This window comes from Athene cunicularia, assembly GCF_003259725.1.
Source record: "Athene cunicularia isolate RWA chromosome 4 unlocalized genomic scaffold, athCun1 chr4_part2, whole genome shotgun sequence".
Taxonomy (NCBI): Eukaryota; Metazoa; Chordata; class Aves; order Strigiformes; family Strigidae; genus Athene; species Athene cunicularia.
Genome location: NW_020799099.1, coordinates 14,402,001 through 14,422,076, shown reverse-complemented (window position 1 = coordinate 14,422,076; position 20,076 = coordinate 14,402,001). Strand labels below are relative to the sequence as shown.

At 38.4% G+C, this 20,076-nt stretch overlaps 1 protein-coding gene across 6 annotated transcripts; it reads right to left on the bottom strand.

The window, feature by feature from the left end:
* Positions 1-76: 76 nt before the first annotated feature.
* On the bottom strand, positions 77-19,745 carry INTS10 (integrator complex subunit 10). Of its 6 annotated transcripts, XM_026848194.1 has the most exons (18): positions 19,727-19,745; positions 19,190-19,257; positions 18,827-18,930; positions 17,659-17,798; positions 16,720-16,801; positions 16,261-16,401; positions 15,665-15,836; positions 15,061-15,230; positions 11,800-11,933; positions 11,070-11,235; positions 10,361-10,443; positions 9,401-9,553; positions 8,175-8,283; positions 7,724-7,803; positions 7,076-7,238; positions 6,383-6,476; positions 2,388-2,465; positions 77-461 (listed from the first exon to the last, which is right to left on the bottom strand). In XM_026848194.1, the coding sequence occupies exons 2-18, from the start codon at positions 19,249-19,251 to the stop codon at positions 305-307; spliced, it is 2,088 nt and encodes a 695-aa protein (XP_026703995.1). In that variant the 5' UTR covers positions 19,252-19,257; positions 19,727-19,745; the 3' UTR covers positions 77-304. The 6 variants fall into 6 exon arrangements, with proteins under 6 accessions (XP_026703995.1, XP_026703994.1, XP_026703996.1 ...); XM_026848193.1 differs by lacking the exon at positions 19,727-19,745 and having other exon boundaries at positions 11,070-11,223; XM_026848192.1 differs by lacking the exon at positions 19,727-19,745 and having other exon boundaries at positions 305-461; positions 11,070-11,226.
* Positions 19,746-20,076: the final 331 nt, after the last annotated feature.

Here is a 20,076-nt window from a genome sequence, read left to right as displayed (position 1 = left end):
TGTATAAAGACAGAAAGAACCAAGACGCACACCTTAGTATAATGGTCTAGAAAAAAAACTCAAAACAAATAGGACATTACAGAAGACTTCTTAAAGTTTTATTTATAAAGTTTGATCTCCCCACATTAGAAAACTAAGCAGTGAACAGACACGGAGTAGCGTTCGTGTACTGCAGAACTTGTAACTCATAGGGAGCTTCTCTGACTCTCTGGACAAGTGATTTTCCACTGCCACACTGCTGTTCATGCAATTTGAGAGCCTTGCCCTCTCTTCATAAGAGACAGTGCATCGTAATCCATTTCATTCAAGCAAGAGTCTGAAGCAGCAATATTTTCTCATTAATGCAGAACCTATGCAAGACCACCATGAGATTTTCCCCACAGCGTGAGACCTGGCGCTCCATGGCCAGGCGGAAATCTTCTTTCACTCCTTTAGTGATACCCCGGGTAACTGTATGATGCCTTAAGCGACGAAGGAAAGAGAGACAGACAAAATCAAGTAACGGTTATTTGGTGTACTACAGTAATTTAAAAGGTGCTGCATGTCACTTACTATGTATCTACTGTCCATGCCCGAGTTTATAAGAGAACCAAATACCCTGTGTGCTATGCTATTTTTTTAAAAATCATGTGTTGAATAGCTTACAAGTCTTTCAATAGGTAGAAGTTTCAGAAAAGTCTATGCTCTCACTGCTTTGATTATGACTGTAGGGGGAGGGGGTTAATGTTGCTGTTCTGGCTAACAGGAAGATCTATTCTCTTAACCCAGCATGTACAAAGTTCTTGCCTGGAGAAAAGAAATTTTTTTTCTCCACCTTTGCTGCCCAGGCCACTTCCTCCTTGTAATCACTTCTATAAATGGTTGGGGTTGAAAGAAGAGTGAAAAGACCCTGCCTTCTCTGGAGGAAGGGGACAGATGGCTGCCACCCTAAAGAGCAGAGGGTATCTTGTACCAGTAGGAAGGCACAGGAAGGAGTTATATAATCCTGTGGGCACTGATCACTCTTTGACTAACAAAACGACCAGTGAACACTTCACAGGCCAATACAAAGCCTGCATCAAGCCAGGCTGGAGTCCGTGTCAGTAGAAGCCAGCTTTTGTGGAGATACTAGACACCAGGCAGGGATTACATTTATTCTGAGCAGAAGTTCGGGACCTGTTTTCAAATAGAAAAAGGTCTAGCTACTGAGCAAGCTAAAGCGATACTGACTCGGGAAATTCTTGGGATATTGCCCTGTTAAAGGCCATTCTTATGAACAGTTCTTTGTCCTCATGCTGGCCTGTAGCATTCAATACCTAAATCTTGTCTTTAAGACAATGTTCTGCAGCGTCAAAGCCCTACACTTTACTTGCACTGGTCCAGAACTGGATAAGTAAGATCAAGACTTCGTAACACCTACCTGTAAGACCTACTTAAGAAGGGAAGCAAAAGATATGCCCTGAAATGAGTGTCCTAGCACTACTAAAGGAGTAGCATAAATTAAATTAGAGAGAAAAGCATAATGCTAACGTTAAGACAAGTTCTGAGTCATGGGTAAAAAGGGAAGAGCTGGGCTGAACCCAGCAAGCACCCTGAAAGACAGAAAAGAAATAAAGGGTGAGGGCATCTGTGCCAATACAGAGATGTTGGAAACAAGAAAGGAAAAAGTCTGGAAACTACCCTCACCAACAATACTACCACACCTTTGCTTAAATCTGCAAGTCCAGCATTTGAGAAGAGACTTCTCTGCCACAACAGTAGAAACATCTGTAACAAGTGGAAAAGGCAAAGAAGAGACTAGCCTGGAGTCTAGTGGGCAATTCATTGATGAGCTAGGCTGAGTGAAGCAAAACTGCACTGAAAGTATTCCAGCATATTCAGAGGTTATGGGAAAAGCCCTGTTTTCCATCTTTACTCTCTTAACCATTGCTGGCAGCTGAGTGCTATGGTCAGTCCCAACCTAAAGCAGGATGTGCAACTTGCAGCTACTGAGAAAACCAGCAGCATTTTTAAAGATGTGTCCTGTAACAACTGGAAAACAGAAAACAGAATTCAGAACAACTTAAAAGAAGAAAAGTAGCTACAAAAGGATCCAGTAACCAGTATTTAGAAAACTGTTATACTCTTGCTAATACATGATTGAACATCAGCATCATTTGGGGGGATTTCTACATTTTTGTTTAAATTCAACAGTTATTATTAGATTGAAAGGACACGGATACTGGCAACTTATGGGAAAAAGGAAAATAAATGTTATAATAGAACAACATGGTTTGCCAGGCAATGTAGGCACAAATGGAGGAAAACAAAAAAGATAAATATTGAGTAACAAATTGCTGAAAACCATGGGCAGTAAAACATGTTGACAAAACACAGCACACTATGAGCGGGGTTTTTCCACTTGGTACCTGTCAGCAGTCTGTATGCTGGGCTGTAGCACAGGTATGAATTCCTGCTGCAGTAACCCCATGGGAGGGCTAGAAGTCCTTTAAAAAACAGCAAACAGCAGCATTCAAACACCCACACACAAACTCCCCCTCTGGTGCAAAACAGCTCTCCAGAAAAAGGAGCAACAGAGAACTAGGGTGAGACCGCACAGCGGTATGACCACCCAGCAGCCGAAGGGGTGCAGGACTTAACAGCATCAAACATGCAAACATCCCCAGATTTCATTGCAAGGCTGTTCTGCAACTGTGGTCTCAATATATACACATATTTTTTGACAGTTACACCGGAAGGGACAGCGGTAGGTGCAAAACCAATTCACAGTTGTACTATGATGAAATGTAGTAGCTCTCCCCAGGAAGTTTGTCAGTCAGAAAAGATTTAATCACAGGAGCACTGCAGATACCACAGCTGCCCTGCAGAGCTGGCAACCTGGGAGAGCCCACCACTTGGGAGTTCAGGGATTTGCTGCTGAGCCCAAGCCGAGTGCATGCACAGCGGGTATCGGCCAAGTTGAGTACATGCCAGTTACAGGTTGCCCAAGTATCTTTCATTAGCCCACAGATGGCCTTTTTCACCTTTTCAAATTCAAACTGCATACAAAATGGCTGTTAGAGGATGGAACAATCTCAAGAGCACAAACGCCCACTCAGAGCAACCCCCCATTTATGACCAGGGCCACATGAACTAACCACCAAAAGGTGTCTCAGCTGGAAGACAGTTTGTCTTCTCTGTGAAGCTAAGTCCTTATCTCTGTGAGCTAACACAAGATAACCTCACGTGTCCTGCCTAGAGCAAATCCAATGCCCCACCTAAGGAGAAACAAGAAATTTGGTATATAGAGAACAGGCCTAGTTCCTTAACCTAAGTCTCTCAAAACGTCACCTAAATCTTATAAGGCATCTAAGTACTGAGTGCATTGTTCATCCCCATAGATGCTAAGAAGGGAGCAGAGAAGCAAGACTCACAACCCTATAATACTGAGTTAGGTGCCTACCTTCACATCTCACAGGACATTTTTATTAGTTTCTACAATTTACTGATGAATATGGATAGAGAGCCGAGTCAAATAAAGATGGGACATTTTAGTAGTACAGAAACACTCTACAGCTACAATAACCTGAAATAAACTATTCACAAGAATTATTCAATCAAACGAGATAATTTTTCAAGAGTTATTGGCATAAATGAGTCCAGTACTTGGAAAAATGGGACACGGGGAACAGAAAATACAAAGGAGCAGCACGATGTTATTGGTCCCAGAGTGGCAGATGTTTGCAAAAGGGATTCTGCACAACTGTGTATTCATTACTGTTTGCAAGATCTGCAGTCAGAACTAAACATACCCAAGTGCACAATCAGAATAAAAATTGCACTTTCAGTATACTTTGTTTCACTTGAAACCAACCCAGTTTTTCCTCTTCTGTCCCCAAGGGGAGATGTGATGGGAATGTGAGTAGAGGCAGAACACTCAACAGCTTTCACATCAAGTTTACACAGTTTGGTAGGCTAAGATTAGACTCATTAGAGGAAGATTTATCAAAAAGAAGAGCACGATATTAATCGGTCGTTTCTTGCATATTGTTCTTTTCCTCTTTAACTTCACTAGCTAACACTGCCACTACAGACATGTATAATCCGTAAAACTATGAAACTTGGCTTGTCTGGAATGGAGTTCAAAAGCACGTAGTGGTTGAATTCAGAGCTCATCGTAGAAGTCTTGTTGATGCTGCAAATAGAATGAGCTGGCTGTATGACCAGTGAAAACCAAAACCATGGACCTTCATATTCCCACAATGGATACAAACTGTATATATTTTTTGCAGGACCCAATTATAAGTCTGCAGGCTACCAAGACCTTACTTGAGCTTTTGAAAACCACACTGCAGTTTGCTTTCCTGTGTTCAGAATAAATGAATACTCATTTCCTATAAAGTCTAAGGTACTGAGAAAAAGTAATGAAGAACAACATGGAATTTACCTGGACATAAAACATCCTCTAAGTCATGAAACAAAAAGCTGTCCTTTTAAAAAAAACATATAATATCTGTAATACATTTCCCATCAATTAGGATGCAGGATCGCTGCATACATTCATGCTGAGGAGAGATCAGGCAAAGGAGAAACTGCTTCATTTCTGGACTGCTGTGGCAAACTCACTGTCTTCCTGTGCATGACTGAACACTGAGCTGCCTCTGCTAATTATTGGGAGGATCATGTAGCAGCTCATACAGCCAGAACTGGTGATAGTTTTGGAAGATGAAAGCCAGACTACAGATTTTGATCTTACTAACCACTGTCCCAACAAACAGGGCTGTGTTAACGTACTCATCTAAAACCTTAGCTGGGGGAGGCTGTGAGCTAACCAGTGCTGCTGAGGTCAACACTGCTGGGTGACACCAACCCTGAGCCTCACAGCCAGTCCAGCTAAAAAAATACCTGGGGTACCAGGGGAGTAGATGTCATCTCCAATTAGTGAGCTATGCCCTGAAATCTCCCTCCCATCAGCTCTCTGATGAAGTGGTTCCTGTCCTACACATCTCAGCCACATAAAAGACACTGTACACAGCTTTTCCAGCTGGACGGGATAGTTGACTGTTGGCTCAATAAGCACTAAGAAATAGATGTCTCTTCTAAAAGCATTTCCATCACTGAAAAAACATAATACTGGTCAAAAGGAGGTCCAAGAGAGATTTCTGTCTTGCTAGAAACAAGCTCACTACTTATTTCCTGGCTGGTGGGGTCAGAACAGTAAGTAACAGCTAACACGCCAATCAAAATAAAAGCCATGACGCAGAGAAATAGCGCTAATCTATTGCAACTAACTTGAGATAGCAGCTAAGAAGTTACCAGGTGTAGTCTTCAGTGCTAAGCCCTCTTGCTGACAAAGCCTGTTACTTAACATAATACATAGTACAGCATAACCCGATTCTTGTTTTCATACAGCTGGTTATGAGCAGTGACATATAGCAAGGATAAGAGTTTGAAAATCTAGAACTTAAAAGAGAAAAATCTCTGTAACATAATTAAGCATTTGTATTTCTTCTTTTTCTTTTCTTTAATTACACCTCATATCTCTTTGTTGTGTCGATTACCTAGAACTCTGGAAATCTATTTACTAGTCCAAATTTGGGTCCAGTTGTCTAATGTTAGGCTCTCATTTTTTAAAAGCTTTAGCCCATTTCTAGTTAGTGAATAGCCAGAATACAGTGATCCAAACTGGAATTTCAACAAACTTTAACAGCCCCCTCTTATAAAGCAAAATACCTCAAGTTCTAATAAACAACCAGCATATTCCAAAACATTCTGCTACTAAAACCCTGCAGTAGATACTTGTTCAGTCTTGACTCAATACTAAGAACACCTAGGAAGTTAATCCAAATTATTAATTTCCTTCAGCATCTCGTAATAAGCTAAGCAGAATAAGCTCGTTCAGTACATAGCAAAGATGACCTGCTAGAAAGGTTCTTAGAGTCTGCCTACAGTGTAATTTAATTTATGCTTTATACCTAAGTTTTTTCAGCATTCAGTGGTCTTTCATAACTTTGTTTACGACAGTGCTTTCTGTTCAGCAGTACTGTTCAGCAAAATTATTAACAACACCTTACCCTCATACCTAATTATTTAAAGAATTCCTGCAAAGTGCAAGTGTCTGCTTGAAAGAGCAATACTGTAATCACTTTAATATGAATCATTCTAAAGTAAATGCCACACTTAAAAATAAAGTTCTGCAAAAGTAGGAGATTAAAGGTAAATAAGCCCCCAAAAGAATTCACAGATCAGCAGGAGTCAGAAAAAGAAACTCACAGCCTTGTTTGAACTCCTTAGCCAATTACTTGAATTGAAACTCAAAGACATGACAAACTTACTATCCAGAAGATTACATGAAAGCAAACACAACCAGAACATACTCCCTTTCTTCTTTCAAAGAAAACAGTAAATGCTTTTTTATCCTTACTTGATCAACATTGCTTGATTTGGCAGCAGTTCCAGATGAATTTTCCCTCCTTCCTGTGTTCTTAAATAAGCAAATTCCTCCAACATATCAATATCTGAAGAAAATGTTAGATTTGAGTAGGGAAAAAAATGGTAGAGAATATTCCTTCTTATCCCTCACATCTGAAGCCACATTGCTGAAAGGAACAGCTACTGAACTAACTCATTCTTAGAAGTGATAAAGACCACAGCATGTGTTCCTAATCCTCCACAAATTCCTGAGAAAATGCTTTTTAAAGTGCTAAATACAAACATTTGTCAATTTCTTTTCTTTCTTCAGTTCTTTGTATGTACAGGCAGACAGAGGTAAAGAAAGCTCATTGCTCCAAAAAAACACCCTGGTTGTTTTTACTTCCTTTTCCTGCATTGCAGGTCATCAAAGCAGCACACATTGAGGCTGGGAATTAAGGAAATGCCACCATGGTGGCACATATCACCCTTTTTACTTTTATGTTTGGATGCTTATTTAGCTTTTCTTTTTCAGAAGGCATATTTATAGTTCGCTGTGCACTGCCACTTATTACAAGAGGCTTGCATGGTATGAAAATAAATACAGAGTATGATATACAGGGAAAGCTGCTGCTGAAATTAGCAGATATTTCAACACGCCAGCAGATAGTTTTGGATGTGAAAGACATTCTTGGTTAAAGGATACTTGTGACATAGTTGAAAAAATTCTCATACTGGAAGTTTCCTTGTTGGCAGATTTTGTTGATGGCTTTCAGGAACAAGTTCTCACCCCTCGGCCACTCATGTTGAAGCAGAACAACTACGTGGCCCAGTGCCATATCATCTCTGCTGTCTGTGAAAGCTCTGAGCTTCAGGGAAAAAAAAGACATTGAAACAATCAGGAAGCACATGTTGCTTTCATAAATATATGGGGTTCGTGTCACCTACATTTGTGCAAATACAAAAGAAATTCTTCAGGAGCGTATTTCATCCTGCCCTAATATATACATTTAAAATAGGTTGGAAACTTCCAGCCAAAATACCATTCTTTCCACTGACTTATAAGGGAAGTCTGAATACAGACAAAAGTAATTTGAGATTAATTCTATCTCACCTACCCAAAACTAAAATGAATAGAAGAAAAAGAGAGAACAAACCCTCCTCTTTCAACACTCCCTTCCCCCTCACTCTCCCTAAAAAGACTCTCCACAAACACCTTTAGGTGAGAAGCACTTAAGGCACAGCCCTTCACACCTATTCATACCACTGGGATAAGGCCACATAGTTTCAGGACCCCAGATACATAAACTACACCTTAGACATGAGAGAATTTGAAGCCTTGAGTATAGCTTACCTTGAAACAAGCTAACAGTAGATGAAGGCAGTAAGGCATGATAGCTCTGCTGGTACACGGCCAAAGCCTCAAATCAGACCCTGCAACAGAACAGTTAATCATATACTTCTTTAGGGGTCTCATGATTATTAAAGTTTGACAAAAAATTAGAACAGAGCAAAACAAACCTACAATTATCAAATCTCAGGTAGGGAGGAAAACTTTGAAGGTAAATTACAAGTGATTCAAAAAGTGAAGTTTTAAAAATTTTTGCTTCATGTCTCTTTGCCTTGGTAGGACTTTGTTACCAATATATTTTAACAGGTACCAGCACGAAAACCACTCACAAAAACAAATGGGGATAAAGAACTTCCTCTCTTTTTATAATACAAAAAGAGAATTACATACTCAGCCAAAACGCGTAAATTAAAATTGAACTGACACTGAATTTAGGATAGTAGCAACTCCATACCTTTCCTGAATTTAGACTTGACTTTAGGTTGCTCCTCTTGTACTTTACCTCCTTCTTGTATTGGAAGTAGGATACAGCACATGAGGTCAAGCACTTTTTCACATGTTTGCTATAAAAAGAAGAGAGACATGATAATGCTAAGTCTAAATTAAAGTTCTAAAAATTCAGGTATGTTAACTGAAAATTTCAGACACTGAAAAAGAAAACACAATCACAAAATTCTCTGCTAGAACTTGAGTGGACAATGCATAACAGTCTAGCTGAGCAAAAATACATAGTTCTCATTAAACAATCTCTGAGAGCCTACATAAGTCATTTTAATTGTGAAAGAATATGTATTGGCATTACTTATTTCAAGAGTGTAAGATCAATACAACTCCAATCAAAAATTATTTTATTCTGAAGGATTAAGTTTTCAAAAGAATTCTTAGAATACTTTTTAAAAGCTTGTTCTGTCCATGGTAAAAATAGAAAGGAAAATGGCAATCTGACAACATGACAGAAATGCAGTGAATTTTAATGCTATTTCCTAGAGACAGTAAGAGGTCTGTGGGTATGTATTATCACATTTCCAGTGAAAAAGTACTAAACTGGAAGGGACAAAAAGACTTATCCAGTAGCACTACAATGATGTTAGATACTAAGAGAACCAGCCTTATTATTAGGGCTGACACTGACTGACCTCAGACCACCATGCACTCCTGTAATATTAAAAAACATGAAGTATGAATTGTAAAGATAAAGCAAATGCAGAGGTCAGGCCAGACAATATTGTTCTGGAGTCTCTTATACTGTCAGTTGATAACTAATACTTTTCTAAGATGATCACAGAAGTTTCTTTTGTATAAACCTTTTCTTTCCCCTGCCACATGAAGCCTATACCTAAGAATTTCCCCTCAATATTTAAAACTGTTTCAGTAAAGTTAAGGAATTCAAATTTAAGGTTCCATTTACAGACAACTCAAACACTTGTAGCTATGGAAAATCATAACTAACCCTCTCAAATCATAACTACCTAATAAACTATATAAGAGAGATGCTAATGGACAGTTAATGTGCCAGGAAGTGCAATTCTCCTCCCTGTGAAGCATGGATTTTTCAGTGGACACTGGCTTGTGTTCAATACCCCGTTGAAAGCAGGCTAATGAGAAAATTCAAAGGAGGAAGACAAACAGGAAGCACAGGGCCATAAGATGAAGGACCAGTGCATAAAATGTGGTACATACCCGATATTCTCCAAGGGCAAAGTGGCATGTTGCTAACTGGATTAGTGCTCTCTGATTTTCTAGTGACCCTTGTCCTGTAATTTGCTGTGGAGAATGAGAGCCCTGAAGAGCTGCCAAGTGATGTAGGCTGCTGATTGCTTTTTTGTACTGTCCCTTTAAAATAAGACAAAGGCAGTGTTAGGGTATTCTGTATACAATGGCTTGAAAGACAGAAACAAAAATTTCCTTACAGAAAGCTTTTAAAACAGAGAATGTCTAAGTAACAGAGCTTCACAATTTTAATCTAGCAGAACACTCTCCAGTGATGTGCTGTGTACAGGAGTGTGAATCAATCACTTGCAAGGCAGTGAGAAGACGAACAGAATTCTGCTTTAAAAAGCCAGAATACTGCTTTAAAAAAAACACATTTATAACTGGAACAAATGATCATGCACTTCAGAGTTAGTAATTACTTTATGTAGACTAATACTGAAATATTAGCTCTTGTTCAGGTACAAGTGCAGTAAAAATAAAAGACCCCCAAAGGAAAAATATTTAAAATCAAGTATTGTTCTATAGATAGTATTTGGAATGAGTACAGTCAGCCTAATTTCTAAAGAAGAATGATAAATTTTAACTGAGATGTTAAAATCTTCTGCTGTTTGGAAGACAATCAGAAGAATTTTCAATATAATGCACCAACAGATGAATAAAATGCAATTTTCTTCCACAACGCCAACACAGAAGTTTCTTCCATATGCCAAAACTAGCTGGACTCAACAGTATTACTGGGACAGTAATATCCTCACTAGGTACCCAGCTTGTGATAAGAACGGTACGATTCTATCCCCAAAAGGTTCATCTTTTAAAGGATAAAATTAGTAGACACTTAAAGCAAACTCATTAATCAAAACAGCTATTCACTAGAGGAAGAGCAACATAATGGTGTCATTTCTACTAGTTTTTACGTTATTTTTTTACCTGGTAGATGATCATGTCTGTAAGAAAGATTCTTAACCAAAGCCAGGTGTCTGTCTTCCATGACAAACAAATTCTGGTGAACTCTGCGTAAGTGGTCAGAGAAGAAAAAATAAAAGAGAAAATGAAGCATTTCACTTGGGGTTAAAAATCTAGCAGAAAAGAAAAGCAGAATTCAAAAATTAAAAACCAAAACAGTAAGAGTGTGAAATCTTTCCAATATAGGACATTCTCTTCCTATACAATCATATTTTGACTATACTTCCCTTCACAGTGTTCAACAAATCTAAAAGCAGCTAGGTGGTACTATTTGTCAGCTTTTTAGAAGAGAAATTTGTTTTCAAGATTATCACACCAGATATTATCAGAAAGTGAGAGACACAGTAAAGACACATCTTAAGCGTGAAGTAAAGCAGCCATTAGCAATACATCTTCACCAAGTATTACCAGCCCTACTACTAACCAACTGCTCCCTCAGTAAAACCTGCTTCCAAGAGGTGTGTGGGTATATAAGCAAAGATGCACGAAGAGTGAAACAAAATCCAGGAACAAAAGAATCAGAAATGCAACAACTGATAAAACTTATTGGAGCTTAGATCAAAAATACTCAGGACCCAAAGTAAATGACAGGAGTTCTATTTTAGCAATAGTAAAATTACTTCTACACACAGCAATGAAGCCTAAGCACAACTCTGCCTGCAGCTAGCCTTACCTTTGTCAAGTGATTCCAGAGAATAGAGCAGCTCCCAGCTCTCTCTTGCCAGTTTAAAGCTCTCTAATACTTCAACAGAGTTTGCAAGATCTGCCTTGTTTACTGTAATATGGCGACTTCGCGCCTTCCCAGAAGGATCCTCATCATCTGAGCTCTGCTTAAGAGTCCCCATAAAACAAAAAGATTAATTTCTTAATTTATACTTATTTCAAAGGATTCTGAAGTCACATAAATTCCACTGAATGCAAGAAAAAAATTCTGTACTAGAGATACCAGTGTCCTAGTTCTAAGTGCCTTTAAGTGACTTTTCACTTAGCTTGTTTTAATATTTAGAACAATCTGGTTTGCTGATTTACCAAGAAACTCAGCAGTAGGTTTCTAATATTAAAGAAATAGATGTATTCACAACTCCAATCACGATAAATCAATTCATTTGGAGGTTTAGCTGTAGAACATCTGAATGGCTATAGCTACGATTTTTGACAGGCTTCTGCAGTTTTTGCTGAACTCCCTCAAGTTAAAGTATTCACATCCAGCACACACGTGTACATGAATTACTACACAAATTGCTTTATTCTTGCTGGCTTAGCCAAACAAATCTGCTTGCAAATTGAGGTCACAAACAGCTATTCCAGAGTAGCTCTAAAAATACATCTATTGCATGTGTGTCAAAACCACTATTGTCTAAAATGCCTTTCTTGTTATGAACGAAAAGGTCTAGAAAAGTTACCATTGTCTTTTCTCTTCCTTCGGCAAGTTTCCTCTTTTTGTGTATGTGTTTGTTACGATCAATATCTGTATCACCATAGATGTTGGTCACATCCTCAAGAAGAACCAGCGGGGCTTGGTTTGGAGCATTTGGACCTGGATTTCAAGACAAATTATTTAAAGATTGCTCTAAACTGATCTGAAAGGTCTCAAGCCTACATCAAGCTGGTTTTGTTTTCTTCACAAGTAATGATTATAATGCTAGAGAAAACAATCTGAAATTAATTCACTTAAGTTGCATAAGCTTAAACTATGCTGGTAAAGCTACGGTTTTCCCAAAGCAGCCTTACAGTAAAGGTCAGAATGCATTTACCAGACATCACAAGAGTTTGCTTGAGAGCTTCAGAATATCTTTGAATCCTTTTCTTATGGAGCAGTCACAAGATATACTCAGGAAGCAGGTGTTCTCTCATCAAGCATTATTTGCTTTTATGTAAGTACAACTATTCAACAAGTGAACAGAACAAACAGCTCTGAACATGGCAAACCACAGCAATCTTCTCAAAACATTCTCATGAGAAACCAAAGCAATATGCTGACAGGCACTGATGTCTCAAAGAAGTGTATTTTATCACAGGATTTCCCTAGTAGGATCACTCAGTGTCAGCTTTGCACCCACTGATTTCAGTGTACAGAATTAAACCTTTAATTGACTGCCAGAGCCCATCATAACTCCTCAAAGCCTTGAGAGAAGCCTCACTTTGAAGCACAGAAGACATAATTTCTACTTCCACTGGTGTCACAAAAAAATCCAGTGGGATCTGGTATCTGTTATTAATACTGAAGTTTCATTAGATATAAAATAGGAACAACACTTAATTTCAAACAACATTGGTACATGGCCGCTAATAAGAACACTTTCCTTCCAAAAACATTTTCTCCTTTTGCACAATCAAGTTCTATATAGATGTGCAAAGCTCAGACAAAGAGAAATATACAGGAAAGGGGAAATCCATTATTCTGTGTTCCCTTCTGGAAATCTCCACCAGACAAGACAGTAGTGCGGAGAAGTGTTTCCAGTACATGCATTTCTTCTGTTTCTATTTGCAGAAAGATATGAGGCTAAGGTCTTATCCATAATTGCAAAGAACTAATTTGAGATCTTAGTATAACGACAATCCATTTAATCTCTTGACATAAAAGAACTTACATTAAGCCTTTCCCATCACAAAGGTGATGTATAAGGAGTCCACTACAACAGAAGTTAATGTTACAAGAAACAAACAACCTGGCATGCTTAACAAATAATGTTACCTCCCTTTGATTAGGTTCAAAATAAATACCACCACTGAAATGTTCCCTACACAAAGGCTACAACACATTGCAATCAACTGTCCTGTACCATCACGTATTCTACTTTTTAATTTAACTTGTATGAACTGAAAATAGAGAGCACCAAATCATAATGTAGAAAACTGCATTTGTAAGAAACAGACAGTAAAAGTACCACAACTGGGATGCTGGAAGAGTTTTATTACTAGAATCTCAAGAGCTGCCTACTTCTAACACCTGAGAAGAGTGGGTTTTCCTTTTACTCATAACTGGTATTCATTCAAATCAGTAAGTGCTTTGCTTTCCAAAGAAATGTTATCTTCTCAGTAGCAGGTAAGCGCACTGCAGCCTTGATTCCAAAACCTCTAGTCCTAAAACCAAACAAAACCTAACCTCACCCTTGACCTGAAAAACTTCTATTACTGAAAATTACACAGCCATACAAAGAGCAGTGTTGTGCTTTTCTGTCTAACTGAGCTCTAGAATCTAAGCTTACAGAGCTTTTAATTGATTTCTAGCAGAGAGTTTTATAAATAAACCCTAAAAGCATCAGCCCAAACAGCAGCTCCTGCCAAGCCTGCAGGCAGCCTGAGTTATGAGAGGTGTGAATTGCCTCATTCATTTCTCAAGTCTCCAGCAAGGCAGATAATGAATTATGTAAGAGAAATGCATTGAGAAGTTTTCTCTCAAGAGGTTTCTTGCAAGTCCATGCACACGTGGAGAAAGTCACGGATCAAAGCTCAGGATCTACTGGATTAAGGAGGAGACAGCTTTTTTCCCCACCACTACACTTCCAAAATACACAGGAATCTACCTTACTACAGTGAGCCCTCCAAACAGAAGGAGGAAAAACCCTGATGAAAGGATATGAAAGGCACTGAATACCACTGGACTGTATTGATAAAGCAGAAATGTGTAAGAGATGTCTTGGAAATATTTTCATGATGTCAGGATGTCCACAAATGCAGCATCCCAGGAGTCCTGATGTCCAGAAATGCTGCAATGAAGGGACTGCACTCTGCTATCTCAGTATACCTCCTTTTTTAGCGGTTCAGTCTGAAAACATGGTCTTTACCATACGCACCTTTTTTCCTGATTATCATTAGATAATTAAAGGCATACTATATTGTTTGCTGTAATTCATTACATATCCAATTATCACATATCCAATTATAACATTGTGGGAAATTAATAAATGTCTGAACTTTGAGACCTGTCTCACCGTTGTCCACTCTGTTGGGGATTTTCTAATCCAAATCACTTGCCTCCCTTGTTTGCTATGTCACGAGAGGGACATGACATGCCCCAAATGCAGATTTCAGTGGGTAGGAAAAAGCACAAATAACATTCATACTTTAAATATCCAATTTACAAATTAATTACAGATTAGGATTAATATGTAAAGCACACTTTAGAGATTACGCTTAAACTATATAAAGAAAGCCAAAGAAAGCTTGTGAATTTCAGGAAATCTTTTCCTATTCAGTTTTTATTTGATTAATTATAAATTTGTTGTGTGTTCCCAATGCAAAAATATCTTCACTTATTTTGTGGAAGCTTTTTGTACAATCTTTTGACTGAAGGAAGCCAGGAAAACATCAACTTCAAAGAAGCAGAATCAGAGGGGAAAATGAAACAAACATGATGCTCATGGAAGAGTAGGAACCAACCCTATGGATGTTTCTCATAATATCTCGTCTGTTACTTCTCTTTGCTAGACAACTAATTGCTGAAACCATGATGCTAAGTGAGACTGATCTTTGGTCTGATCCACTACAACAGTTGTCATGAACTGCTTCTGCTGGCAAGACTAATGACTTGGAAGAATTTTAAAAAAGACCCGTGTCACTTTGTAAGATGATTGTTTCAAAAGACTAACGAGAGGTCTTTCAGACATTAGCAATGAAATCACAAAAAACTCTTTACAAAAGTTGAAACATCAGAAACTAACCTTGAAAGAGTGATGGCTGGATGTTGCTGACATACTGGAATGCATTTTTAAAGAAGACCAACATCGTGGAATACACTACTTGATTCTTGTATTTAGCGTGTGCATCACTATCGAAGTTACTGATGTATCTGCAGAGGTCTTTCATTCGATGCAAAATATCACCAAAACTTCTGAGGATGAGAGACAAAAAGAAATTAGAATGTTACACAGACTCCAAAACTAAAGGAAAGAATGCAGAGTGAATATGAAAAACTTAATGAGGAAATCCCCCAGCTGCAAGTCAGCAGGAGCTAGGAATGCACACCCATGAAACTTCACTAAACATTTACCTTGTTTCTCTTTGCTGAGGTATCTGGGGAAAGATACCTCACAGTATAGTTCTTATGCATGACTTTCATCAGCAAATATTTAGTTTTGAGACTAATTTGAAAGTGCTTCCTGGATCCATGTTTTTGTTTTACATTGCATAGTCTTGAAAGAAGAGTTGCACTGAATTTACACAAAATGCCATCATGTTAAAATCCTTCTTCAACCCATCTCCTTAAGAATTAAAAAGCCAAATTCTCCTTGAGAAGGAATTCCTAGAAAAATATGCATTTCTTACCTTCTTCCCTTATCCATTTGCCATTCACACCTCATTCCCACCACAGACAATATTTTAAATAGCCTCTCCCAAGGATCTGTGATCTGGGATGATTTCTCTGTGAGACCATCTATTACGTATTTTTGAGAGCTACGCTTGCTTGGAGACATAATATCAGAGGAATCTTGTGAACCTAGGAAAACCAACACATTGTCTCTTCATAAAGAAATCAAACCAACATTTATTTTCAAGAAAGAGACATGCAAAAATGTACCTCGGAGCTTTCTGGGTAACCATTCTTTACTGAGAAGGCTAACAGGGAGCAGTAGACCTTTCTGCCTCCTCATACAAGAGTGCTAATAGGCTCTGTAGGAGATCTTGGACATTTGGTCCTACTTCTCCGTACATATGCTAAGGCATAATGAGCATCATGACTAAGCAGTTGAAGCATCGTGAGGTGTTTTGGTATCAAAGAACTAAGAAACACCAATTACTACTATTAATTCTTGTCTATGGGATACATTACATAAAAGTAATGCATTCTTCATTTATGGACATCACTTCAGTAATACTAAAATACATCCTAAGAAAGTTAATTTTGTAAAAATATATCTTACCTTGATATTGGCTTTCTGTCTGCGTAGATCTAGTTACATAGTTAATATAGAATTCTGCTGCTTTATTCAGATATTTATACAACAGGCTGGCAGGAAGTCGAACATCAGGGTTGTTAATTATCAGAGGGAGAACATCACAAACTAAAATAGAAAACAAACCAAAAATTCCTTTAGGCTAGTGGGGGTTTTTTGTTCTGTTTGTCCTAAGTAATGTTCCTCAATAAGCAATATAAGCCTCCACCTGTGGCTGACCATACACCACAAGGGATCACAAAGGATCTCACATGAATGACTGCAATACCAATTTGTACCATATGGTCAGCCTGGCCTAATGTAACCTGAGCCTCTTCTGATTAAGAGGTTTTCTAATCTTAATATCCTGAAAGTAGTTTACTGAACTCGGAATCTTGCCACACTAAAAAGTTGTATAATAAAACAAGAACATTAATATTTTCTTACCAAATAATTTTCTAAAACAATTCACTGGAGATTCTTGGTCTTCAATACTTTCAGCATCTAGTAATGTTTCTCCAAGGCCTACCTGTGTAAGCAGAGGTGAAAATCAAACTCTGGACCGGTGGTTTTAGAAACTTTTTGAACTGCGTTTCAATGGAATTGAACAGTAATTCAGTGGATGCATGAGTAGCAATTCACTACATGGCAACTGCACGTGCTAGTCTCCAAATACATAGTTAAACTATCCCTACTGAAAAGCAATAACAGAAGATAGTAAAACAAGACCAAGAGAAAAACTTTGCATGCAACTGTATCGGTAAAGATGTACACAGACAGGTGAAAGTGATGGAGGTACTAGGCCTTAAAGTTGCAGCTTGCTACTGAGCTGTAGTAACTGACTGTGTACTCTGCCTGATGCTAGTATGAGCTGGAACACGTTAGCGTTAAGTCAGAACTATCAGGTTTTGTAATCATTAAACTATTTTATACTGTCCTTAAACTGTCCTTACAGTAGGACATCATTTAAAGAGCTCTAGCTGTAGTTCTGTAAGTCACAGCAAATGCACTGCTTGTAGAGTCTAGTTAGATAACCTCAAAGCACTCTGCCCTCAATGAGACTTTACTGGCAAGCTGAAGCAATATTCTTTCTTAGACTGTAATACTCCTCTACACTCTTTTTTGTGCTATTCTGCTTTTTCAAAAAACATGAAATATTCTTTGCATTTACAAATGAAAAAATCGTTTTATTTGCTTCCATTTGTTTTCTGCCCAATTCTTTTTCAGTAGTAACCTCAAGATATAGCAATCTGAACTATTACCACAGTTAAACATGAATACAAAGACTCACCCTCTCACTAGGCAAATGAAAATACATTTCAGCAATATCTCAAGAAACAGAACACTAATATCCTGAATAATTAATATGAGCTTCTCTTCTCTTACCCCATGTTGCACCACTGTCTCTGGGAAACGTCGCAGAAGTAGTAAGAGCATTTCTGCCCTTTCTAATGTGTTAAAACACTGCTCTGTGGCCTTCAGTAACATCTCACACTGGACACGACCAGGAAGGGTTTCAAATAATCCTTAAAAAGAAAAAAAAAATTAAAACGTTTATCTTACTATATCTGAATCATAAAGGTGACTGACAAAGGGTAAAAGACTAGTCAACATCACCTTGCTGTGCAGAGTGAAAGAGACTTCCTTATACTTTTTTCCTGCTTTTAGTATCTATGCCTGGAAAAAAAAAATGGCTGTTTCTTTCAGAGAAGACCATATCAATATTTATCTGTGTTTATTCAGGTGCACAGAACTTGAATTAGCAAGTAAGACTGTTAATAAGTAGAATACTGAAAATCCTAATATGTAAATATTTGACATTTTAAGATGCTTTTTCAAGAATGTTCATTTATTTTTTTACTTACATACACTTCTGTGATTAATACTTTATTAAAAGGTATTTTTTTCAATTTAAACTTCCAGTGAGACATTAAAAAGAAACCAACATTTTCCCCCCATATGTTTTATGTATTCTCTCTGAAAAATAAGCACACACCACGAAAAAGCATGTTTCCTTAACTGGAATAGCCTGTATGCAGTTACACACTGCTTATCCTTAGAGTTTCTGAAGCACATATTTAAACAGCAGATTATAATTTGTCAGGTGTAAATCCTGCTTTCAAAACTGCCTGTGGTTGCCAGCAGTGACTGCCAAGCCTTTCTGCTCACCATTCATTTTCATAACCCTCACTTCATACGTATGAATTTACCTGGGTTTTATGCTCATTTGTTGTTCTCTGCAATCAGTGAGACGATGATTCATAAGTCCCATTCCACTTATTACCTATGCAATCTCTTTTCTAAGTGCCTGTTGTTCTGGCAGACTTAGTCTACCCATACCAGAGACAAAGCAATGGGAATCAGTTTCTTGTGTCCCTTCGTGTTTCCTAAGCCTAACACACCGAATGAAGTATTTAAGGCTGAACTGAGAAAAAAAATCTGCAGCCCACAAGCAAAGTTAAAAAGACTGACATTTACTTGCCACACTATATGTGTAACTAGAGGTCTTTAGATTCCTTCAGGACTCTCCCTATTCACTAAATAGAATCCTTACCTCTTAAAAATTGTGTCTGCTTGTCCTGTGAGTCATTCCTTAACGCTGATGTAATAACGCTAATTTCCCTCCATACAGCAGGTTGGTCTGGAAAATTCACAAACCTGTAATAAAGTTTGAGGCAAGGAATGCACTGTGATCCCAAAATCTTTTTCCAAGACAAAACCTTTCTATGAAAGAAAAGTGCATGAGCAAATGGAAAATAAAACCTTATTAATTAAAAATAAAGAGCAAAAAAAACCTTTTCTGCTTAATGTATCCACACGGATTTCCGAGAATACTCACACTGTATTTTTGGAAACTCTGACGTTTATGGAAACAAGCATCTGGCATAACTGTAGAGTTCCTGCCCTGATTACTTACATGTCATAGAGCAGCCTGCCCGCAGACGCTGTCCTTTCGGCATTCCTCTCAATAGTGTACATCTCATACTGCAAGATGGAAGAACAGAACATCAGCCTTCTGGAATACATTTATGAATCAGATTAGTCCTTCCACTCTAAAACACTGTCCCCAATTTGCCACAGCAGTCTGAATAACAGAAAAAGAAAGGACCGCAACATTTGCTGTAGAAATTAGCTGAGTATAGACTATGTGATCACATAGTAAATTAGGCATAAACTTCTGTATGATAATACTCTAATATTAACATGCTGGCTTTATTTTTACACAAATAAAAGACTTAGTGAGAATTCAAAGAGTTCTTTGACCAGGGCTTGTTTCCAGTTAAATACAAAGCCAAACCCCAAGCTATTACAAAAGCCATAGGCCAGAGAAGTACTTTAAATCTCTATTAGAAATAGCCTTTTTGCAACAGCAAACCCAAATGTTTCATCATGTGCAAATATAAGAATCAGTAAGGGACCTTCCCCTCAGTTATTAATAAACCAACACTTTCACCTCTTTCACAAAGCATTTATTGGCATGGATTTTAGTGCAGTGAAACACAACGAGCAGTTAGAAGCTCGCCACTTTATTTTTAAGCACTGGACACCACAGTGAAAGCCTGGGCACCTGCGGCACCATCACTGCACGGCTCCGCGTTTCCCGACAGCGTTTTGTGCGTTCAGGGGGCAGTGAAACGTGAAGAAGAAAGTCTGCAAGAGTGGTGGGCTGCCAAATACAGGTGCTGAGTCCGACGCTATCACGGGTGCTGGGTCGAACCCTTCCGGCGATGCTGGGCCAGGCCTCTCGCTGGGTGCTGGGCCTGGCCGCCCGTCAGGGCGCTGTGCCTAGCCCCCGCCATGGGC